General features: G+C 39.6%; 2 protein-coding genes across 3 annotated transcripts; one reads left to right on the top strand and one right to left on the bottom strand.

Annotated features, from left to right (window-relative positions):
- Window positions 1-3,096: 3,096 nt before the first annotated feature.
- Window positions 3,097-7,041, top strand: LOC109197093 (uncharacterized). Its single transcript, XM_019352212.2, has 3 exons — window positions 3,097-4,070; window positions 6,112-6,330; window positions 6,532-7,041. The coding sequence occupies exons 1-3, from the start codon at window positions 3,811-3,813 to the stop codon at window positions 6,737-6,739; spliced, it is 687 nt and encodes a 228-aa protein (XP_019207757.1). The 5' UTR covers window positions 3,097-3,810; the 3' UTR covers window positions 6,740-7,041.
- On the bottom strand, window positions 7,002-12,482 carry LOC100712146 (G2/M phase-specific E3 ubiquitin-protein ligase). 2 transcript variants are annotated; one of them, XM_019352210.2, is made up of 11 exons: window positions 12,137-12,482; window positions 11,340-11,476; window positions 10,770-11,076; window positions 10,040-10,122; window positions 9,835-9,887; window positions 9,570-9,611; window positions 9,038-9,348; window positions 8,744-8,922; window positions 8,292-8,461; window positions 7,540-7,754; window positions 7,002-7,444 (listed from the first exon to the last, which is right to left on the bottom strand). In XM_019352210.2, exons 1-11 carry the CDS (start codon window positions 12,321-12,323, stop codon window positions 7,209-7,211), a joined length of 1,920 nt encoding a protein of 639 aa, XP_019207755.1. In that variant the 5' UTR covers window positions 12,324-12,482; the 3' UTR covers window positions 7,002-7,208. The 2 variants fall into 2 exon arrangements, with proteins under 2 accessions (XP_019207755.1, XP_019207756.1); XM_019352211.2 differs by lacking the exon at window positions 11,340-11,476 and having other exon boundaries at window positions 12,137-12,480.
- Between the last annotated feature and the right edge of the window lie 12,757 nt (window positions 12,483-25,239).

A 25,239-nucleotide genomic window follows, 5' to 3' on the forward strand; every position in this document is an offset into this window, starting at 1 on the left:
CACTTCAATTGTTTGGCACCTTTTTTTTCCTTTTTTTTCAAAAAATTGCTTGATTTATTCCTTCCAGTTCCGATAGAAACCCGGTCTGCAACAAAGATCATCCCACCCACCCACATGCATTCACGCACACACAAAAGCTCGAATGCACACGTTAGCGCACGCTAATACCACCCACCGAACAACAGAAGCGTGCAAACACAGACGCGGAGACACAAATCTTAAAAAGATGCACACACTCGCCCACTCGTGCACAGACACATATGTACCCAGACGCTCACACACATGCGAGCATGTACAGACAATCAAAGGCAATGGTGGGCATTGCTCATCTCCCAGGTGGATTTCTTTAAATTCAAAGTCTAAAGAGAGGACAAACAACATGCAGGCAAAAGACATTTTTTATATAATAACCTCCTTTTTAAAAAGAAAAAAATATGCAGCCTCCCAGCTAGATAATCAGAAACAGTAGTCTTTAGTCTCATATATGGTGACTGCTGCAGAGGGAGTCTTCATTTTAATAACAAGGAGATGTGACTCGATGTGGACAGAGCTGAGAAAAGGAATTTCTTTGGTATGGTAATCACAGGTGAAGGATGAAGGGGAGGAGAGATGAGGGAAATAGGGAAGAAAGGTCTTGGTGGAAATGACCAAATGCCTGTTTCTTTTTTAATGTTATTCATTTCTTTTGTTGCTCTGTGCACTATATTTATCTTCCAGGTGCATGCTGCCATTTACTCAGTCATACATACAAACTAAAGACATGTTACTTATGAGTGAGGAACTTACTTCAGTTGCATAAAACCTGGTTTATATCTTGGTCTTAATGCCCTAACTTGAAAACACAACGAGTTTGTCATGATGTTCAATTCAATTATAAACCTTTTGAATGTCATTGCATTTGACAGTTGAATATAGCAACATTTGTTTTGATGTCTGACTACTGTTTCTTTCTAATGTGTTACTGTACTTTATTACTTTTTTTGCTATAATATCAGCATTGTTTCTGATATTCAAGAAATCTGTTATTTAGTTTTTTTGTTTTGATGTTTTATGTGCTGTACATTTTCCTGATGTGTAGCACATAAAAGATACACTTGTAGAAGTTTATAGGAAAGAGTCTCTCTGTGAGAAAACTGTGTATTCTCCAAACAGTTGCAAGTGGTTGCTGGGAATAGCTGCCGGTGTATAGGGACTTATCACGACCACCTAGCAACCACTGGCCACTTAGGAAAAGTGTTTATTCTGCAACTGGTTGGCAAATAGTTGCTGGCTGTCACTATGGTTGCAGAGAGGTATACAGTGCTGCACAAAAAACCTCATATCAACTGCTTTAATAGCATGTTACGGTGGTCCCCATTAGTTTGTATGATAGATGCCTGTTCACCTACACTCCTCAACAAGCAGTAGTTAAACTGTTTATGTGTGACACAAACCAAAAAAGAGTATGTTCACCTTCAAAGCAAAAGTTATGCTTTACCGTGTCACACTTTCAAGTTTCAAGTGAAACTTTCAAAGTTTCACTGTAGCTCACAGAGTAAATTCTGAATGTTTGCAGACAAGTCAGGATTTTCGTAAACCCTACATGTGATTATGGCAACCTGCTAGAAACCCAAGCAGACTGCACAAAGAAGGTTTTGGTAACCCTAAACTTCTTTGTGACCAATTTCATCTAGTGACTTCCAGCAACCTCTGTCAACCACTTGCTAAATGGTCACAGAACACACCTAACAACCAGTGGATTCGAGATGTTTGCCAACAGGTCTCTAGACCTCTTGGAATGGGGCTTTAACAGTCAATTTCACAGCAACTGCCAGCAACCACTCATAACCAGTTGGAGAATAACATTTTTCCCACCGACCAGTCTCTACGGCTGTGTGAATGAGTCCTTATTCTATGACCTCAATTAACCTTTAACTGACCTTTTCTTGATGTGTTTATCAACTCAATCACTAGTGCAAGACTTGTTTAACACATAATGTTTATTTATACAGTTGACCCCCGAAATTCACAGGGGTTACTTTCCTAGAGAACGGGCAAATTGTGAAAAAACGAAGAATATTGTCAAAAAATGCCTATAAATGCTTATTTTTATCGTTTGAACCCTAAATAAGAACAAAACAAAAAGCACAAGAACACTCAGTGAAACACTTGTGATAGCTACACACAATAAACCAGTTATGATGCAGGACTGCATGTGCCAGAGATAGAGGAGAGATGAAAAATGCTCTCTGACTGGCTACTTTCAAACCTCCCACTCAGGAGTATTTCACCATTCCAAGACACGTTTTCCTCCCCAAAAAATTGCGGAGGGTATTTGCAGTTTATCTAAAATTGCAGGGGTTATTAGTTAAGTTTTAAGTTTACGCGCATGAATGAGGCTGCAAACTCTGAACAGCGACTTAGCGGAGTTATAGTGTAGTCCTCATTATTGTTACGAAAGAGTAAAACAAGGTATAGTTTCTCTGCCAGATCCTTGATTGTCAAATTCAAAACTCCAAGTTAGGAACAGCAAAGAATAGCTTCACCATCATTCGGACAAAAAGTACGGTGGCCCTGAAGTGCAAACCACAAAAACAAATCACAAAACGCACAACAAATTGAAAAGTGCAACAACAAATTGAAAAGCGCAAAAACAAATTGAAAAGCGCAAAAACAAATTCACTAAACGCAAAAACAAATTGAAAAGCGCAAAAACAAATTCACTAAACGCAAAAACAAATTGAAAAGCGCAAAAACAAATCACAAAACGCACAACAAATTGAAAAGCGCAAAAACAAATTGAAAAGCGCAAAAACAAATTCACTAAACGCAAAACAAATTGAAAAGCGCAAAAACAAATTCACTAAACGCAACAACAAATTGAAAAGCGCAAAAACAAATTGAAAAGCGCAAAAACAAATTCACTAAACGCAAAAACAAATTGAAAAGCGCAAAAACAAATCACAAAACGCACAACAAATTGAAAAGCGCAACAACAAATTGAAAAGCGCAAAAACAAATTGAAAAGCGCAAAAACAAATTCACTAAACGCAAAAACAAATTGAAAAGCGCAAAAACAAATTCACTAAACGCAAAAACAAATTGAAAAGCGCAACAACAAATTGAAAAGCGCAAAAACAAATTGAAAAGCGCAAAAACAAATTCACTAAACGCAACAACAAATTGAAAAGCGCAACAACAAAAGAAGAATCACAAAAACAAATTGAGAAGCACAATTACATTAAGAAAACCGGAAAGGGTAGGTACCAGTCGGCAACAGGAGACATCACTGATTGGATGTCCGCGCTGTTCGTCTTTGGAACCGGAAGTTACTCTGCCTGTAGCGCATTATTTTCAAACATGAACATTAGCGGTGACCCAAACATAGCTGTCACTATTCGAGAATATGTTTGATTCAGGACATACATACGAGGTGATACTGGATATGCTCAAGTGTAATCATGACATTTCAATTAGTATGCGTACACTGAAAACACATTTAAAAGAATCTGGACTGTACAGACGAGGCAACTATTCTCCACTTCCTGAGGTGAGGCGTGCCATTTTGTCCGAGCTTCGAGGACCAGGACAATTGTTTGGATATCGGACCATGTGGCAAGTTCTCAAACAAAAACACAAGCTGCGTGTCAACCGTGATGTAGTTATGAGGCTGTTGAGACAACTAAATCCTCAAGGAATCGCTTTGAGAACTCGAAGGAGGTTCACAAGACGCACGTATCACTCCATGGGGCCCAATTACATATGGCATGTAGATGGCTATGATAAACTGAAACCCTGTCAGGATGTATAGATGGCTTTTCAAGAAGACTGATGTGGCTTGTGTGTGGAGCAACAAACAACAACCCGGCTGTTATAGCTCACAATTATATAAACTGTGTAAAGAGTCTTGGTGTGATACCAATGAGATTACGAACAGACTTCGGGACTGAGAATGGGACTATGGCAGCAATACAGTGTACCCTCCGTCACGCGCACACGGACTATTATGCTGGATCGTCAAGCCACAGTTACGGATCATCTACTGGGAATCAGCGCATCGAGTCATGGTGGTCTTATTTCAGAAGAGGAAGGTGGGTACATTTGTGTCTGGTAGGTGTAAGCTACAGTGAAAGCTGATCAGATTGTTGTTGTTTTTTTACATGCATTTAAGAAAATAGAGTAGCGTCCTGCTGGACGTGTTGAAAAGTTGGATGAGATAGACGTTAACAGCCGTCACTTTATTGCAGGAACTCAAAATGGTCATTGTCAGCTGTTGTGCCGAAATGAGCATGCTTGCCTAGATTTAACGACGCCAATACAAAATGAAAAACTCAGACCAAACTCTCCACTCCTCACAATCAACACACAGAATAGAGTGAAAAGAATACAGCATTTTTAACAAGAACATTACTGCAGGGTCGCTACAATACAGGGAGTGCAGAATTATTAGGCAAGTTGTATTTTTGAGGAATAATTTTATTATTGAACAACAACCATGTTCTCAATGAACCCAAAAAACTCATTAATATCAAAGCTGAATGTTTTTGGAAGTAGTTTTTAGTTTGTTTTTAGTTTTAGCTATTTTAGGGGGATATCTGTGTGTGCAGGTGACTATTACTGTGCATAATTATTAGGCAACTTAACAAAAAACAAATATATACCCATTTCAATTATTTATTTTTACCAGTGAAACCAATATAACATCTCCACATTCACAAATATACATTTCTGACATTCAAAAACAAAACAAAAACAAATCAGCGACCAATATAGCCACCTTTCTTTGCAAGGACACTCAAAAGCCTGCCATCCATGGATCCTGTCAGTGTTTTGATCTGTTCACCATCAACATTGCGTGCAGCAGCAACCACAGCCTCCCAGACACTGTTCAGAGAGGTGTACTGTTTTCCCTCCTTGTAAATCTCACATTTGATGATGGACCACAGGTTCTCAATGGGGTTCAGATCAGGTGAACAAGGAGGCCATGTCATTAGTTTTTCTTCTTTTATACCCTTTCTTGCCAGCCACGCTGTGGAGTACTTGGACGCGTGTGATGGAGCACTGTCCTGCATGAAAATCATGTTTTTCTTGAAGGATGCAGACTTCTTCCTGTACCACTGCTTGAAGAAGGTGTCTTCCAGAAACTGGCAGTAGGACTGGGAGTTGAGCTTGACTCCATCCTCAACCCGAAAAGGCCCCACAAGCTCATCTTTGATGATACCAGCCCAAACCAGTACTCCACCTCCACCTTGCTGGCGTCTGAGTCGGACCAGAGCTCTCTGCCCTTTACCAATCCAGCCACGGGCCCATCCATCTGGCCCATCAAGACTCACTCTCATTTCATCAGTCCATAAAACCTTAGAAAAATCAGTCTTGAGATATTTCTTGGCCCAGTCTTGACGTTTCAGCTTGTGTGTCTTGTTCAGTGGTGGTCGTCTTTCAGCCTTTCTTACCTTGGCCATGTCTCTGAGTATTGCACACCTTGTGCTTTTGGGCACTCCAGTGATGTTGCAGCTCTGAAATATGGCCAAACTGGTGGCAAGTGGCATCTTGGCAGCTGCACGCTTGACTTTTCTCAGTTCATGGGCAGTTATTTTGCGCCTTGGTTTTTCCACACGCTTCTTGCGACCCTGTTGACTATTTTGAATGAAACGCTTGATTGTTCGATGATCACGCTTCAGAAGCTTTGCAATTTTAAGACTGCTGCATCCCTCTGCAAGATATCTCACTATTTTTGACTTTTCTGAGCCTGTCAAGTCCTTCTTTTGACCCATTTTGCCAAAGGAAAGGAAGTTGCCTAATAATTATGCACACCTGATATAGGGTGTTGATGTCATTAGACCACACCCCTTCTCATTACAGAGATGCACATCACCTAATATGCTTAACTGGTAGTAGGCTTTCGAGCCTATACAGCTTGGAGTAAGACAACATGCATGAAGAGGATGATGTGGACAAAATACTCATTTGCCTAATAATTCTGCACTCCCTGTATTTATGGAAAACTACTATGCATTACTTTGTTTGACATCCATTTGTGGCATGTTTTAAATGGGACCAAAATGTAACAAACCCTATAAAATGACCAAGAACAAAGCTAAATTGATTCTTAAATATTAATTATATACCCAGGTCTCAGTTTTGGATGGACTTTTTTGGAGACCTAAGAGACTCTGGAAACTTCAATGGAAGCCACGAACGCCAATGCTTGCTGAGATTCTGCTTCAGAGGGGTTCTACAGAAAGACCTGGATGAATGCAAAGACCTCTGGAACAAACACAGGATCCGGCCAAGCAGACTTGCATCGTGTCCAGGGGGGATTCCAAACAAACTCTATCTCTTGCCTCACAGGTATTTGAGTTCTTAACAAAATTAACCTTTTGCATCAAACTAAATGCAAGGTGTTGTTATTGCTTAAGTTGGTTAATATATATTCATAATTTTACACATAAGTATGATAGAGCAGTTTATAACATGTCACTGCATGCGTTGATTTATATAGTTCCATATTGTCAGCAAAAAATCCTTCACTGTTCTATTTTCATTTTGCAGATATGGTTCAAGAGACTGTGGATTTGCTGTTGAGGAGAGGGAACTGGATGCGTTTCCCGAGGAGGGGCTACTGGTTGGATTGTGTGGTGATCCAAACATTGGGGAATATTTACAACAGGCTGTACAACAAAACACACTGCAGCAGCCACAAGACTGGGAATCGGCCACAGAACTGTATTTGGCCCTGAAGGACATAGCTGGGTTTTAAATACCAACTGAACTTCAGTTTGTAATGACATTTGTCAGAGTTACTCTGACGAAGACACACACGGTGTCGAAACGTTAGTTTCTTTCCTTTTTTGGCACCTAATAAAACCTTTGGACTTACTTGAGTGCTCCAGCCCTTCTGTTTTTCCTTCATTTTTTAATGTTAGTAGTGTTTCCTTTCCCTCTTGCTAAATTGAATATAATATTGTTCATAATATACAGCAACTGGCATGGATTTAAATATTAACATTTAACCACAAGGAAACATTTAAAATTTTCTTTAATAAAACCATTTACAAATAGTGTCCAGCATTTCTGTCACTTTTCCAACATACACAATATTCAGAAAAAACAACTAAATGTTTAACAATATGGAAGTTGCTTGTCACATGAATGTGTTAAGTAGTATGCCAACGGCAGCTGAACCTAACAGGGTAACTCAGTAACTGTAACTTGATGACCTTGCTGATTTAAGAACATCCAAATCCTGGAGCATTTTGAATTCCAAAGTCCATGTTGGCCTTAAAGATGCTGTATGAGTCACAGATGGGTAGCTTCAGAGTATTTGCACAGGTGTTTGCAACTGGAAAAGGCAAAACACTTAAAAACTGGATGCATGGTGGTGGTGTCATTCCTGCCGGTGGAACTGCCGTCAGCCCTGTGGCAAACATCATCAAATCTTCCAGACACACTGCTGTTGCCTTCTCTGAAAGAAGAAAGTAAACACTATTACATTACAGAAAATTTATTTCTTCACCTCTCCTTTCATAAAACTAAACAAATAAAAATGGTCATTCAAACCTTCACAATCAAGGAGATAATCTGCCCAAAAGCCAAGTGTTAGGACCTCCTTATGCCGCTTGTTGCTTCCTGCTGGGCTGAGATCTGGTCTGAACATGCTCTCCAGTTCTGAAGCAGTCAGGGCCTTGGCAGAGAAGCATAGGAGTGGGGCCAGCACACTGGAATTTTGTTGCAGTGCACTTAAAAAATTCAGACTTTCCAGTCCATCTTTAAATCTGCAAAGGATAGACAAATAACTAATAATTGGTTTATAGCTATAACTATTGCAGTCTTCTAAATTGTGTTTAAATGTCTTTACCTACTAGATCTTTCATTATAAATTTGGACAGATTTCAAATGCATAGAATCACTCATACACAAAAACAATTCATAGCGCTCAGAAATTAACTGTGACAGCAAAAAAAGAAGAGCTCATTGGTATTTTAGCATTTAAAAAAATAGTGCTTTCACACTGGAATAAACAAGTGTGTCAAACAAGGGATCACCTCTTTTTATAAATAACTGAAAAATTAATCATGTTGCATGACTATGATTATTATGGGTCATTGTGAACAATAAATGTATACTAAATTAGAGTTCTAGTGTCAAAAGGTTAATAGCGTGCGAAAGTGGCTCAGGAATTAACTTGTTTATCAGATCACACGGATGCTACTGAATCAGTTTTTTCATATACATCTGAAGGTCTGAAAATGTCAGTGGCTGCTGTGATGAGCAACTGGCCATCCTGAATTTAAAAGGAGTAATGAGTTTACCGTTGAATGACACTTTGGTTTCTTTCAAGGATGTACCATCTGAGGTACTCCTCCACAAATGCTTGTTTCTCAAAAGGCTTGACGTTTCTGAGGCATCCAGCAGTTTGGAAGATTGTGCTGTTTTGCAAAATAAGATTATGCAAAGACTCCTCTGATTCAGCTTTCAGGACCTATAAAAAAAAAAAAAAAAGGTTTACTGTAAGAAAAACAAAAATATAATTTTCACTACTTTTACGATTCATTCAAACATTGGATTAAAAAAATGATCAATTTGTTATTTCACTTGTGTTGTTGGGAATTGGAAATCTGTCCTTTCAGATTACAGAATCTACCTTGAACCTACTTTCAAGATATGATCCAACCCGGATAACTTTTATCCTGATTAAATCTTTTAAACTGGCCCCAAGTGTCTTCTAAGTAAACCCATTCCCTGAGCCTAGGTAATTTTCTACCTGATGTAGAATTTTTGTGATCTCCTCATCTTGCACATCTTCTACAGTGGCGCTGAAACTCTGATTCCCTGTGATGTGGTTGACCAGGTTCTTGGAGAGGAAATGTGGTGCTGGTCCCCCATGCACAATGGATACAGCGATCATCTTTCCTGCTAAAAAGTACTCATCTTGCCTGGCAGCTGTTATACAGGGCACATAATTATCATGGTTAATTGCTATTAAATATGCTAATGAAAAAAATACGCCAATTTTTATTAAAATTTCCATTGTAATAATTACGGAGAAAACATCCACCTCTTGAATTATATACAAGATAACGGCTCTCTGGAGGTCCATCAAAGATGGGGCGATTTCGCAGACTGCCCATAAGAAGTGTGAGGAATTCACGCCTCGGGCCACCTGTATCCAAACCTTCTTCAAAGCTGCCAGCATCATCATTAAACTTGATGAACATGTCGTAGTTGTCAGAGTATGTGCTGCGTCGAAATCCTCTAACAGCTCCATCCCATACAGCTGACCTTGATATATTGAACCTGCTGACCTTCTTGTGGTCAAGTTCCAGTGCCAAATTTGCAATAATTCCATGTGCCTGCAAATTGGTGTCTCTAAAAAAAGGGAAACTTTTTTTTTAAAGGTATATATACTTCTCTCATGATTGCATGATGTCTTGTACAGAACAAGATGGCGGTTAATTGGATTCAAATGTTTAAATTACTAACACAGGTTCTTCTGGGGGCTCAGCAAACAGTGAATCGTTATCTAATTGCAAAGTAAAGGCGGTGGAGATTGTCTGCTGCACTGTTTTACTAATAAAATAGTTTTTTACCTGTTGTACTTCATTAGCAAGCACAAGATCCCAGCACCCTTCCTTAGAGAACAAAGAAAAGCATTTTTGTTGTGTACTGTGAAAATATTAATTGACACTTTGAGAATATTTAAGCATCTTGATTAACAAACAAGCAATACAAGTATTATGTAGTCCATGTTCCAAAAACCATATACAGAATGAATGACAAAAGTGTATATCTCATTAATACAAAGTGTAGGCAAAAAAACAGTAAAAGATTACATGTTCTTCAAATATCACTTACTCATATTCTGCCGCTTTCTGTAAAGGACTGCTTTCATGTTGAAGTTCCCATGGCTGAAACAAACAAACAAACACACGCACGCGAGCACGCACACACACACAAAATGTATTTCACATATAACTATTAACTGTTTTACTAAACTGAGGCAAATGGTGGTGGCTAAACAACAAGAAAACTCTATAAAAAAAATTTAAATTGTACTTACCAGTGTATCAGCAAGATCAAACTCAGAGGGCCTTTTAATAACAATCTCTGGGTCAGAGTCAGACAAGTCTGAGTTTTCTCCAACTACAAAACATGAAAACAAATTAAGCTAAGGTAACTAAATTCATACTAATGTATGAAACTTTATTTGATCATCAATAATAGATTAATACGAAAGGCATAAAGTTAGCATTTAAAACTCATGACTCAGTAGATCCAAAAATGGCTGAATTTCATGTTTCCAGGAAGAAACATAACATATACAAGCTAATTTAGGGAGCAATGGTGGCAGAGGAGTTAAAAGCCCGCCCTGTAATCAAAAGGTTGAAGGTTTGAGCCCTGCTCAGTCTGTCACAGTCGTTGTGTCCTTGGGCAAGACACTTCACCCTCCATGCCAGGTGGTGGTAGTGGGAGGGATAGGTGGCATCTGTGTACAGCAGCCTTGCTTCAATCAGTGAGTCCCAGGACAGTTGTGTCCACATTGTAGCTAATCACCAGCAGTGTGTGAATGTGTGTGGGTGAATGACTGGTTTTGTTGTGAAGTGTCTTTGGGGGGGTTGTAGAACCCTAGAAGGTGCTATATCAAATACAGGCCATTCACCATTTTAATGTAGGTATGCTATTGACTTGGGTGCTTTATGCGTAATGTTATCATTTCACAATTTCAAAATTAGCATTTGTTGAAACTAAGGGAATGTGTGTCAAAATCCAAACAAACATTAGCAGCTTACCATCTTCAAAGTCACTCTTCAAGCAGATGAAAACAGTGATTCTTTGATAAGGCTTGCCAACTTCAGCCTTATAAGCCTCAAGTGTAAATGGTCTTTGTGTTCCAGGGACAGTAATGACCTCAGTGCCATCCGGATACAGAAGAAGGAAAGGTCCATCTTTTAGATCTTTGTTAAAGTCCTTCATTTTTTTAACAGCTTGATTGAGCAGACTTGTGGCAGTAGCGTCAGCGTCTGTTGTTAGGAAAATAGTTTTTCCACGGTATGGCTTCAAACCACCCTTTTTAATGGTCATCAAGCCGACATTTATCTGTAAGGAAAAAGACATGAACAATGGGCCAAGTAGATACTAATATGACTCTAAGCAGATCTATTCAAACTTGAATATTTATTAACTGCAAAAGAGGGATCTTCCTGACAACCTAAATGTACAATTACTCGTAAACAATTGTTCTTATTCTGGATAGCTTTACTACACTGAACATTTTTTACACAACTCCCCTAAGGAATAACAAAAGAATGTCATTAGAAAATTAACCTCAACTTGTTTTCAGACAGAGCTAGCCAAACTACCTGAACCTTTCTTTTTTCCTTTTTCTTTAAGCCCTTCCTCCCTTCAGAAAACTTTTGCCTCTCTTCATTTTTCTTTTTTCTGTATTCTAAGAAGGTGCTGAAGGTTGGAGTCGGGCAGTTTGAGGTAGTCTGTGATGCTAAAGGGAAACAAAGGAAAAATGTACTACAATGTCACACATTAAAGACATTCATTCATGTGACATTCCATTGTCCACACAACACGCAAATAAGGACAACACTGAATAATCTCACTAGAGAATTTCTACCAAGGAATGACAATGTAACTGATACTATTGACCAATACAATTCTACACCAGTAAGTTTTAATGTATAGACACATAATAGTGTTAGTTCCTAAAGTTAACCAAACATAATAAATGAACTAATTTATTATCGTTTCAGTTGTGGAAATGCTCAGAGGACTGTTCCACGAAGCAAGCTAATCCCAAAAGCCAGGCTCACTCTGAAAATCCAGGCTCGATTGCCCCAAATTCGGTTCCAGGAACGAGGCTAACCTGCAGTCTTTCTGCTCATTCATTATGCAATATGCTTGTGGACAAGTCTGGTCCGTGGCACCCTAGCTGCGAGGTTTGTTAACACTAGAACTGCCCTCAAACCTTCACTACTAGAAAGGTCTTGAGCAGTCATTTTGATAGCTGCGTGCATTTTCAAATGAGCCTCGATTTTCTGAGCTCGCTTAGTGGAACAGCCCTCTGGTCTGCTATGGTCTGGAAACAGCTAACGCTAGGCTAATAAATCAATAAATAACAAACATTTTATTATGCTTATTAACTTACTCAAAGGGAGTGAAGTGTCTCCGATGCAAGATGCGTGATAAAGCCTCTCGCCACAGCCGCTGCAAAAGTTTGGTGACTCCTCAACCAGACTTTTCCCATAGCTAGGACAAAACATTCCGCCGTTTTTCAAAAGAAATGCGCTACAGGCAGAGTAACTTCCGGTTCCAAAGACGAACAGCGCGGACATCCAATCAGTGATGTCTCCTGTTGCCGACTGGTACCTACCCTTTCCGGTTTTCTTAATGTAATTGTGCTTCTCAATTTGTTTTTGTGATTCTTCTTTTGTTGTTGCGCTTTTCAATTTGTTGTTGCGTTTAGTGAATTTGTTTTTGCGCTTTTCAATTTGTTTTTGCGCTTTTCAATTTGTTGTTGCGCTTTTCAATTTGTTGTTGCGCTTTTCAATTTGTTTTTGCGTTTAGTGAATTTGTTTTTGCGCTTTTCAATTTGTTTTTGCGTTTAGTGAATTTGTTTTTGCGCTTTTCAATTTGTTTTTGCGCTTTTCAATTTGTTGTTGCGTTTAGTGAATTTGTTTTTGCGCTTTTCAATTTGTTTTGCGTTTAGTGAATTTGTTTTTGCGCTTTTCAATTTGTTTTTGCGCTTTTCAATTTGTTGTGCGTTTTGTGATTTGTTTTTGCGCTTTTCAATTTGTTTTTGCGTTTAGTGAATTTGTTTTTGCGCTTTTCAATTTGTTTTTGCGTTTAGTGAATTTGTTTTTGCGCTTTTCAATTTGTTTTTGCGTTTAGTGAATTTGTTTTTGCGCTTTTCAATTTGTTGTGCGTTTTGTGATTTGTTTTTGCGCTTTTCAATTTGTTTTTGCGTTTAGTGAATTTGTTTTTGCGCTTTTCAATTTGTTTTTGCGCTTTTCAATTTGTTGTTGCGCTTTTCAATTTGTTGTGCATTTTGTGATTTGTTTTTGTGGTTTGCACTTCAGGGCCACCGTAAAAAAGACACCTGTACTACAGCCCTGAAACTGCAACAGTTAGCTTTTATTTCAGCTAAAGGTGTAACTTTGAGTTATTTGGTGGAGGACATGCTACCACTATCTGCTGTAATGAGGAAATGAGGCAAATTTAATAAACACACACACACACATATATATACACAATATACAATGTAATTGTAGAGGAGATTGTGGATGTATAACCAACATGTTCAACCTAACTGCAAAGGTGTGTCATACTTTTATGTTTTACTTTTATCAGTTGTAATGTTCCAAATAACTTTTTATTGCCACAATTACCCAACACTAGTCACGGCTGTTGTTAACAACAACTTAATAAGTTAATTAATTCAAGGGGCATATTTACTGTGCTCTCTAATCTGTGCCACATCTCTGCTTTGCAGCAAATTAGCCTCCAGCAGAGCAGAATTACAATAAAGTAAGTAAAGGTATATAATAGCTTTCCGTTCTGGAAACAGGCTCTTTCTTCCATTGATATACAGTATTGAAATAATTAAATATGATATGTGATAGTCAGACTGATAAAGAGCCACTTTGGGTGTTCTTTGTGATCATGAAGTCTTGCTGGGGCTGTGGACATCAATTCTGACTCAGAATATATGCTGCATCTGGCTCCTTTCCAGTAGAAACAAGACACTTTATACTAGAGTTCAGTTTTTATTTCATCTCTTTAAGTGTATATAATAAATTCAAATTTAAATGTAGCTATTTAAAATGTTGTTAGCGAGAGCTTTTAAGGAGCAGAATTAATTTCAAACAACACTGCAAATGTCAAAATCACATAAAACAAAAATTAAAAAGAAAGTTTTGCAAAATGTAGTATAGCAGCATTTTTCATCATTCTGGTTAACTAGTTTCTCCCCACTGCAGCTTTTATATTATTTAGTTCTTCTGGGGGAAAAATACTGCAAACTGTAGGATGTATTTTTCAAGGTGTGTGGCCACTAATAGTGACATGTGTTTTAGGAAAGAGTGCATGGCTATGCTATAAATAGCTTGAGAGACACATTAAGTTGGATAAGCGCAGACCATTAGAAACCATTAGCTCTCACTGTATATGTCTGTTGTGCTTTTCTTCCGGGGCTTTCTCTGTCCAAGCTTATTGGATTTGTTTGCCATTTGCACAGGTACTCATAGAGTGGATCTCTTGTGTACATCAGCATGAAACTTGGAAAAAAAACTAAAACTAATAATCATCATCATCATCATCATCATCATCATCATCATCATTATTATTATTATTATTATTATTAGTAGTAGTAGTAGTAGTAGTAGTATTTTATAACAAATAATAATACATTTAAAACACAATATATACATACCTGACAATTAATATATAAATAACCCTCCCTGAGCCTGGCAGTGTCTTCCTGTTAAAAGGGAGTTTTTCATTCCCTCTGTCACCAGAGTCCTTGCTCATAGGAGATTTTTCTGTATTATTGTAGGGTCTTTACCTCTCAAAATTAAGGGCCTTGAGGCGAATGTTGTTGTGATTTGGTGCTATAAATTGAAAATTTAATTGGAATTGGATTTAATTAAATAAAAAAAAATCACATAATAACCTATATCTATAGGTTTTTAGTCATCCAAAGAAAATCTTGGACAGCTGAAATCATACATCCACCTATCAGTTGGTGGCCAGCAATTGACTGGCCATAAAGCATTTTCACCATTGCTATCTTAGCTTTTTGAAACCAGAGGAGTACGTAGCAGGTCTGTTTCTAAAACAAAGAATCGCTATATGCTCACAATTTCCAAATTAAACATCATCTTATATTTAATAACATGTAAAACTAGCAACTGAGCCCTTAAACTCATCACGAAAATATAAACAGTGGGTATGAGTCTAGGAAGCTGATGGCCTCTTTCCCCTAGACTTCTAAACAACCAACCAACAGGATAAAACAGGGCATCTAAAAGTATGCATGTTTAAGGCTTCAGTTTTCACGCTCTAAAGGGGTGTGTGCTATTTTTTACAGTATGTGATGTAATCACAGGGCTGGAGGGAGGAGGGGGCACTCTACTTGACACTGATAATATCAAACCAGGAGAGACGGGCTGAAATAACTAGAGAAGATAGAGTTTGTCAGGTGTGAAGTGTCCATGGTTTAAATGAAGTGGGGGGCGTGGTGTTTCCCTCCAGCTTTGATGTCTACCGGTATCCATTTGACAGTAGGTGGAGAGAAACCTTTAAGGAAGCGGGGCTCATGAGTGTTGATGCTCTCCGCCCTGCGGTGTTCTTGTGTCTTGAGCTCTTCCACCTGAACAGAGTGAGCCGGGTGCATTCTTCCCCTCAGCTAAACTTTCCCTCTGAGCTGTGAAACCTCCCTCATTGGAATCCAGGGCACATTTCTGCTCATGTGTTTCAAAGAAACGCTGACATCAGGCTGTCTCTGTTTTACCTCTGTTTTTTTTTAATGAATGTGTTTATGGTTTTATGAACATGGCACAGAGGCTCTTTGTGGCTATTTTGCTTGTTTGAGCTGAAAGTGTTTTTCCTTCCTTTCTGTCTGTCTCTCTTAGCGTAGCAGCTCTAGCCGGTATTGACTTTACGAGCTTGACTAAGGGACTCATTCACACTAAACAGGCTTGACTTAACACAAGCTGAATATTTTAATATCACCGTCTGACATGCAAGGTTTTATTGAGTGCTCCTTTATTTGGTTCTGTGTTGCTAGATGTGGAGTAAACCAAATGCACAGATATGTGTGTGTGTGTGTGTGTGTGTGTCCACTGTCTGGAAGTGACAAAAAACACGTCTGCACTCCAGCTGATGGAGTAGTTGCTTTCATAAATCATGAGTACATCTCATAACATCAAGTTTGGTCTGAGGGAATAAGATGCACAATGAGCCCGTGAGCGCATGTATGTGTGTGTTTGTTCTGTCTCCAGATTGAATTCATAATCTTCCCATTTGCCGTTTCATCTGTTGTAGTGGGAAATGATGCATCACTCCCTTGGTGCCAGAAATAATAATATCATTCTCCAAAGTCAGATATCTCTCCGCCGAGTGCCAATACTAGATAATTAACTCCGAAATTAACTTAGGAATGTTTTCCTAAACTATTACATGCATTAAACACACATAAACAAATACACACAAGTGCATGACTAATATGTTTTAATGGAGCTTCATGTTCGCTGTGATAGAAATGTGGCAAGGTGATAACGTTTTCTCCGGAAGAGACACATCACCTTCAGGCACGTTTCTGCTCGACTGCTCCCCAGTGTAATAATGTCCCTCCATTTTTTATTTGATATTTATTTATTTATTTTATTTTGGAAATGGGAAAAAAAAAAAGAAGAGAGAAATGACATATGCTCCTGAAGCAGCGACCATGAATCATTGATGAATGGCTCGCATCCGACAGTTGCAGGTGCCCACACATAGCAGGCACTTTTGTTAGCAGAGCTGCACTTTCATTTAAAGAAATGAAGACAAATTTCTGATATTGTGCACTCTCGTATCAAAAGTCCAATAACTTCACACCTCACAGGCCGATATAATCGAAGCAACACAGTAACGGGCAAAATCCGTAGAATGCAAAAGATGGAGCAACAATCTATCTAACCGCTCGGTAGAGTCGTGTTACATGTTTAGGTTGTGGTTATTGTCTGGGTTGGAGGCTTGTTGTTCATTCTTGCTTTCATTATAATGCAATGAAAGGTTGCTTTTTGTATTGAATGCAATGATATTACACTGTCAACAACCCAACTTTGCTCATCTTAGTTACTCTTCATTTCCAAGGAGACTCAAAACAGCATCAGTAATTGTATCAGTTAAATAATAATTATCCTGCTAAAGGATGCCACACACCAGCTCATGTGATTGGGTGTGCAGCAAAAATATAGATTGGCTCAACAAGTTGGTGTAATGCTGGCGATAGTTTACAGTGAGGAAAACATGAGGAGACTTTAACTCTCGTTAACTGATCTTTGCAATAACTTTGTATCTGTAGTCGTGTTCTCCCTTTCCTTCATCCCAGAACAGTAATGAACAGTAGCATATTTCTGGGTTTTCATTTCAGATATCCTCTCATTTACATCTGTCTCCTTCTAGGCTTTCTCATTGTTGCTGTAAAAGTGCTGACCTAATCAGTCATCATCATCCTGAATTTGAATCCTAAATATGAAGCGTGTTAAATATAGTTGAGACGGCCCCATTGAGTCTGTGAGCAGTTTGGAAGGTTTAAGAGTGGTTCTGTAAATAGCAGAAAATCTGGGCCGAGCAAAGTTCTGCACCAGATATTTCTCCCCCTCGAACACTGGGAGAGGGAATAAAACTCCTAGAGTCTGAGCCCAGCATTAGAAGCCCCTTAACCCTGAAGTGTCTGCTTGAGTTTCTGTTCTGTTGCACCATTCTAGAAACAATAAAGTACCAATCTAGCTGGTGTAACAATGTGTGAAATTGACTTTAGAATGCATATAACTGTTGATATTTATAGTCACCGGCCATTAAAAACTCCCATCCAGAGAGTTTTATGAGTAATAAAAGAATCAGAAATGCTTTTAACAATCAGAAGTGTCTTTTATGGTGTTCAACGGTCAAATAGGCTAGTTTAAAATCCCCATTTTTCTGGAAATATTTTTTTTTTTACTTTATCTCTGGTACTGCTGCATAACAGATGTCTGAGCATTTGGTTTCAAGCTCCCACATATCACTTCTGTAAGTTGCATACTGGACCATGATTGGTTTTCCAGTTAATTAGTTGTTTTTGCTCTGAAACCAACAGATTCTCACTCCTTGTTAAGAGTCCTTTATTGTGCTATTTTGAAGTCTACATGAAGAGGCTGAAGAACAAGACAATGTTTTTCACTTTTCGGTCACTTTCAGTCACTGCTTGGTTAAGTTTAGGCAACAAAACTACTTTAGTCAAGACTGCTTTAGTTAAAAAAGAAAAAGAAGTCCTTCCACAGCAGTTTATACTTGGTGGTATGACTCTGTTCTGGCATAGGTGGAAAGCCTAAGGCAGGAAGAGCACACCTCCTTGCCCTTTCATGTGCATACATGGGAAGCCTCAGGCAGGGAGAGCAGAAGCAAGACCCACCCTTGAGGTACAGAACAGAGCAGGCATCAGTGACATCAGACATGACATTGATTAAGTCAGACGCAGCATGAAAAAGAGGAGCTTTGGTGGAGGCAGGTTCCAAAGCACCTTGCAGACGAGGCATCGACAGTAGGCAGGAGAAATCAGCTTACAGTGTGCCTGATATGAGATTTGCCATATGGATGTATAAAAGGGTATATTAATGTCAAGCATGATTAAAGGAGGAGGTTTGATTTTGTGGCCTGTGTGCACTGATTCTGAATTGAATTAGGATTAGGAAATGATCGTGGTTTGGGCAGAAATGGACCATGTTAAATTTGTAACCACATGTTAGAAGATAACAAGCTTCAGCTGCAACAAGCTTCCCCTTCATTTTATTTGTTATCGTGTCGAGTCCCACAGTGGTGATGACAGCAGCAGACGCAATGTGGCTATGGCCTCATGGCATCAATTTCAACTATCCAAGCTCTTCCAATGAAGTTGACTTGATTCCCCCGAAGCACACTCCCACCACCGTTGGGTTTCCAGCTTTCTGTGTCCATGTATAGCCAAGGCATGAATATTTGCTTCCAGATTTTGCCTATGAATATATAGAATCTCTAGGTTAGGATTAGTTTTCTGGTTTATTTTGTAGTACGGTTGAAGTCAGAATGCTATTAACCAATCATGTTTGAGCATGCTTTGATTGCATGGTTGGTTTTTGCTTCCCAGAAACTGTCTTTCTGACGACAGTTCTTTAAAAAAAAATCTGTTTAAATTTATCTTGACATGTGAATAATTAACAGTGAACATAAATAAAAATTTTAGCTGGGATAAATGCTGGTTTCACCAGAAGCACCAACAAAATGGCCACATGCCTTTTGCACTAAACTGTACGTGACCTTTAGCGAAAGCTATAGCTAAATCATTATGGATATTATAACACTTGAAAACACTTTTAATCTTTTATTCTCACATTGTGGATAAATTTAGCAAGGTGACTTTACTAGGTGCTTAGAGATTTGGTGGAAAAGGGAATGGTAAAAAGCTTCTTCTTTAGGTCGTTGAAAAGATGTCTAGAAATTACATCTAAATTTGGTTCAAAATTGAAAGTGAACTCTTCTTCCTAATCACCACCTAGATGACACCCATAATCTTCCTGCTATGAGACAGCAGTGCCAACCACTGCAGCACCCTGCTACACTGGCATATAGGAACAGTAAGTTTTGACCCTCTGGAGGCTCTTTTTGCTGTTGCATTTTGTTCTCGACAACCCGATATGGACAAAACCTTTGAACCAAATGCAACCCAGTTTCAGGAAATAGTTGAAATGAGGTTGAATTTAGTCTTTGTAATAGACGTTTCCTTCATAATCAACATTTGTGTTGTAACAGACTTTTCCACTTTTAGACATAAAGAAAAATCTTTTTAAAGTTCATTTATCAGCTGTCATAGGGCGAGAGCCCTATCACAGCACCCCCCGCGACCCTGAAAAGGATAAGCGGAAGCAAATGGATGGATGGGGAGTTCATTTATCAGATTTGCCTCTGCCTCCCTCCTAAATGAAAATCCATAATTGATACACCAGTAATATGGTTTTAAGCTTTGCAGTGTCACGAACTCCAAGGGAAGCCCTAAACTCAGATATTGGGTCAGTTAATACAAGTTTTTAGCAGATGATTAAAAAATATTAGATATATAAAGGTGATTTGCACACTGGTAAGCCTACCATAAAGAGAGAAGCTTGACTTGTATTGTTGTAGAAATAAAATTGCTCCACCCATGTATCATGTTTCTATTACTTCTGGTCTTGGGACCATTGGGAATGAGTTTTAATTGTGCCATTCCACACTAGAAACTCTACTTGCTTCAGGCTTATGAGAAAGAAGGAAAATAAAAGAGAAGGAAAAGTGGCATGCTGTTAGATTTTTAAAGCCTGAGCAACCAGCTCTGGGCTAATCCCATCATAGTTTTGGAAGTATGACTGCAGAAATATCTTCTGAATAGAGAAAAGTCTTTGTGGCCTCTTTTGTTCCAATTGTTGCTGATCTAGAGGTAATCCTGTCAAAGCGAGCACTGATTCTTGTCAGTTTAATGTCACCTCATTAGCTGGAAGACATGGATACCTTGCCAAACACAACTGCAACACTAAGGTCACCTCTTCATTTTAGCACACATTCAGTTAAAACTATACTTGAAGCAAAGTTCCACTTGTCAGCGTTTTACTGCTGTCTCACACAGTGACTTTTGTTGCAGTTGGAGAAAAAAAAAAGAATAACTGGCGAATGAGTTTTTAAAGGATTTTGATCTCAAATGTATGTATGGATGTCGGGGAGCCAGGCAGCATTAAACAGCCCAGTTTCTGCATGCAGTTTGATGTGACATTCTCTCTCATCCAAAGAGAACAGTGGGTAGTGTTGGCTAGTCTATGTGATGGTCCTGTATTATCCTGAACAGATCAGGCGTTGTTTCCAACAGGGGCCACCCGTGTTGAAAATACATCCATTTCCAACACTGTAATGAAGTGAAAAGCTGTGAATGGGAAGGAGTTGAGGTTAAAACTTAGTTTTAAAAGGGTAAACTGTGTCTGTTCTGACGCCCTCATTTTTATGGCAGACATGATCAGAGCTGTAGAGCATTCTGTGATGAATAAATAGCAAACACAATGAAGAAAAGCTGTTTTATAAGCCTTAACTGCTGCAGGAAATTATGATAATGATGCTCTCAATTCTGTCAGAATTAAAGCATTTCACACTGTGTGATGTTTTATTATCAGCAGCAGCAGCATGAGTCATAATACTTATTTTAGAGTTGGAAAAACTTTAGATGTGTGGCACGGTAGTGTTATGGTTAGCACTGTCTCCTCACAGAAAGTAGGTTGAGGGTTTCAATCCAGTTCAATTTTATGTTATTCACATATTTAAATCACAACAGTTGCCTCAACACAGTTTATATTATATGGTAAAGATCCTACTATACCCCCAACAATCACACGGCCTCTTATGACCAAGCACTTGGCGACAGTGGGAAGGAAAAGCTCCTTTTTAACAGGAAGAAACTTCCAGAAACTTCCACCATTCGATCCCTATACAACCGTTGCATGAATTTGGTTCGCATTGCCGGCAATAAGTTGGACTCGTTCCCGGTGGGTGATGGGCTCCGCCAGGGCTGCCCTTTGTCACCGGTTCTGTTCATAATTTTTATGGACAGGATTTCTAGGCGCAGCCAAGTGGCGGAGGGCCCTCACTTCGGTGGCCTCAGAATCTCATCTCTGCTTTTTGCGGATGATGTGGTTCTTTTGGCTTCATCGGGTGAAGGCCTCCAGCTCGCACTGGAACGGTTCGCAGCCAAGTGTGAAGCAGCGGGAATGAGGATCAGCACCTCCAAATCTGAGGCCATGGCCGGAAAAGGGTGGAGTGCCCACTCCGGGTCGGGGATGAGTTCCTGCCCCAAGTGGAGGAATTCAAGTATCTCGGGGTCTTGTTTGCGAGTGATGGGAGAAGGGAGCCGGAGATCGACAGACGGATTGGTGCTGCGGCTGCAGTGATGCGGATGCTGCACCGGTCCGTCGTGGTGAAGAGGGAGCTGAGTGTAAAAGCGAAGCTCTCAATTTACCGGTCGATCTACGTCCCTACCCTCACCCATGGCCACGAGCTGTGGGTAGTGACCGAAAGAATGAGATCGCGGATACAAGCGGCAGAAATGAGCTTCCTCCGAAGGGTGGCTGGCCTCTCCCTTGGTGAGAAGTTCCACCATCCGGGAGGGGCTCAGAGTAGAGCCGCTGCTCCTCCACATTGAAAGGAGCCAGTTGAGGTGGTTCGGGCATCTGACAAGGATGCCTCCTGGGCGCCTCCTGGGTGAGGTGTTCCGGGCATGTCCCACCGGGAGGAGGCCCCGGGGCAGACCCAGGACACGCTGGAGAGATTATATCTCTCGGCTGGCCTGGGAACGCCTTGGTGTTCCCCTGGATAAGCTGGAGGAGGTGGCTGGGGAGAGGGAGGTCTGGGCTTCTCTGCTTAGGCTGCTGCCCCCACGACCCGGCCTCGGATAAAGCGGATGAAGATGGATGGATGGATGGATGGATGGATGGATGGAAACTTCCAGCAGAACCAGGCTCAGGAACCAGTCTGTGTAGAGTATGAAGTTTTCTGTGTGTAGTCCAAAGACATGGGTTAGGGTTACTGGTAGCTCTAAATAGCCTATAGGTATGAATGATTGTGTTCGACCTCTGGTAGACTGTCACCAGGCCCCTGTTACCTTGTAGTGGAGAAGTGGAAGAAAATAGATGGATGGTGTTGGAAAAGTGCCAAGTTGACATAAAAACTTATTTTCTTCTTGCATGGAGCATAGGCTGTATAGATGGACGTAGCAACCTGAAGAAGTTCTAGAGGTCTACCAGCTACTGGCTGCAGCTATTGGCCAACTTATAAAGAAAGAAACCATCCACAGAGGGCCAAAGGTTTTTTCTTATATTTGCAGGTCTGAAAAGTAAAGCAAGAGTGGAAGTGCTCTTCTCTGGTTGCCATTCAGACCTATGGTTGTGTAAAGAAAAACAGTAAAAAAGCTTTCTCTGTAACCTCATTAAATACTTTGGAATCCTTTTTTTTTTCTTTAATTGTACCCATTTAGGGCAAAATGAGAATAACTTTACTGCTTTACTGTATGGTTGATAGGTGTTCGTCAGTTTATTAGTGTGAACCAGTTCTTGCTTATAATGTTTGGCTGCAAATCACAGATTGCAGATTGCAGATGCAATGGTAATTCCCAACTTGGGGTATCCCATTGGGCAAATCAATGGGCCATGTCCATCTTTTATTTACAGCCTGTAGCTGTGCAGCTGTTGAGTTGAGCATGACATTTAGCCTACTCCCTTTTGGAACCAGCCTCTGGTGGCCACTCGAGGAACTGCAGTTTTTGGTACCTCTCTGTAAGCTTCTTTTTTTCACCCATAGAGATTGACAGTTGCTTGGCAACTAAAGGTAAAGTGACTTTTTCAGAGGCAGGTTAACATATTAATAGAAACTTTCATAGACGAAAGGCCAAGGGCACAAGCTATGAAATAGGCAATAGGTCCACAAGCAAATATACTGCAACAGGACAATAACTCCTCCTTTTTCTTTCCATTTTCTTTCTTTGGGCCTTTGTCATGGTATTTTTTTCCCACCTTATCGCATATGCAGTCCTCAAAATAAACTCCTGCTGGCGAAAGATAAACAGAATAAATGCACACAGTCAGACCATCATGGGACAGAATGATCTCCCTCGGCTTCTCTTAATGCTATTGTCTAGTCAGTGGCCTGAGACACAGCTGCTTCCTGATCTGCATCTACTTCAGCGTGTCTTCAGCAAGGGGACATCTGTATACTGCACCAAACATGACATCAGCCTGCACTGGGTCGCCATAGCCTTAGGAGACACAAAGAAAGAACTGTTTTTTATAGTTTTGTTGTTTGCTCGATTCACATTGGCTCACTTTATTTACTTAAAAGCCCCTTGGCCTTCTTTTCATGTTTACATTTCATTCCCTTTTCCTTTTTTTCTCTCCCTCTACTTCACTATTTCCTGTTCTGTCCTTTTCTTTCCCAATCCCCAGGCTACATTTTGTATTATAAAACTCTATTTGTCACTCAGATTTACCACTTTCTACCGAGATGCATCAACAGATTTTTTTTTTTGTAAGATTTGCAGCACCTGGTAAAGGTTACATTCACTTTCAGAGAGACATTTACTTCAGAGCATTCATTTATTTTTCTTAAAAACCACTTTCTTCTTTTTGTATTCTAACCCAGGTGGGGACAACGTGTGTGCTTTTGTGCCAGGCTGCAAGAATGCAGTTGATTGATTGAGGCTGTTGGCTGAGTTGCCATGTGTGCGTTCAAAACTACATCGAGATTAATGCGTTGTTGTTTTATATCCATTATGATGGAACAGAAAGAAAAAACTAAAACGATGCTTCAGACATTTGTAGGTCATGCTTTTGTTTTGCTATCCTCACTACTCGACATTAGCAAATATTTGTGTTTGAAGTGCCAAAAACTGCAGTTCCTGAAATGGCCACTCGAGGCTGGCTCAAAAATCCCCATAGAGTCCCAAATAAAGATGTCTTTCAGGTAGCTCTTGTATTTGCCAAGTGATCGCCATAACAATAGAGCTACATGTTTGATTTGGCACAGATTGTATGCTGATAGCATAATCCTTTTACTTATCCAGGCTCAGAACCAGAGCTAACGAAACATCCTATGATCCCCGGGGACTGTGTTTGCGTCTGCTTTCGGAATCAAACAGGTGGTATTTCATGTGTAAACAAATGACAGCCTCAACATCGCATTTAATCTGCTATTAGACTCAATTGGCTTCTCTCAAAATGTAAAAGAACCCACCCACCACTTTAATCATACTCTAGATCGTGTTTTAACATATGCCATAGAAACTGAACATTTAACAGTGTTTCCTGAAAACCCTCTGCTGTCTGATCATTTCCTGATAACATTCACATTTACAATAATTGATTACACAGCAGTGGAGAGTAGACTTTATCAAAGTAGATGTCTTTCTGAAAGTGCTGTAACTAAGTTTAAGAATATAATCCACCCACTGTTATCATCTTCAATGCCCTGTACCAACATAGAGCAGAGCAGCTATCTGAACGCTACTCCAACAGAGGTTGATTATTTTGTTAAAAATTTTACCTCCTCACTACGTACGACTCTGGATACTGTAGCTCCGGTGAAAACTAAGGCCTCAAATCAGAAGTACCTGACTCCGTGGTATAATTCTCAAACACGTAGCCTAAAGCAGATAACTCGTAAGCTGGAGAGGAAATGGCGTGTCACAAATTTAGAGGATCATCATTTAACCTGGAGAAATAGTTTGCTGATTTATAAGAAAGCCCTCTGCAAAGCCAGAACATCTTACTATTCATCACTGATTGAAGAAAATAAGAACAACCCCAGGTTTCTCTTCAGCACTGTAGCCAGGCTGACAAAAAGTCAGAGCTCTACTGAGCCAACAATCCCTTTAACGTTAACTAGTAATGACTTCATGAACTTCTTCACAAATAAAATTTTAATCATTAGAGAAAAAATTACCAATAATCATCCCACAGATGTAATATT

This window comes from Oreochromis niloticus, linkage group LG23, assembly GCF_001858045.2.
Source record: "Oreochromis niloticus isolate F11D_XX linkage group LG23, O_niloticus_UMD_NMBU, whole genome shotgun sequence".
In the NCBI taxonomy this organism is placed as follows: domain Eukaryota; kingdom Metazoa; phylum Chordata; class Actinopteri; order Cichliformes; family Cichlidae; genus Oreochromis; species Oreochromis niloticus.

Coding starts and splice junctions, on each gene's coding strand:
- LOC109197093 (XM_019352212.2), top strand. CDS start 3,811: ATGTGGCTTGTGTGTGGAGCAACAAACAACAACCCGGCTGTTATAGCT. Junction 4,071..6,111: donor TCTTATTTCAGAAGAGGAAG/GTGGGTACATTT, acceptor TTATATACCCAG/GTCTCAGTTTTGGATGGACT. Junction 6,331..6,531: donor CTCTATCTCTTGCCTCACAG/GTATTTGAGTTC, acceptor TTCATTTTGCAG/ATATGGTTCAAGAGACTGTG.
- LOC100712146 (XM_019352210.2), bottom strand. CDS start 12,323: ATGTCCGCGCTGTTCGTCTTTGGAACCGGAAGTTACTCTGCCTGTAGC. Junction 11,077..11,339: donor AGGAAAAAAGAAAGGTTCAG/GTAGTTTGGCTA, acceptor TTTTCCTTACAG/ATAAATGTCGGCTTGATGAC. Junction 8,462..8,743: donor TCACAAAAATTCTACATCAG/GTAGAAAATTAC, acceptor TTTTTTTTATAG/GTCCTGAAAGCTGAATCAGA.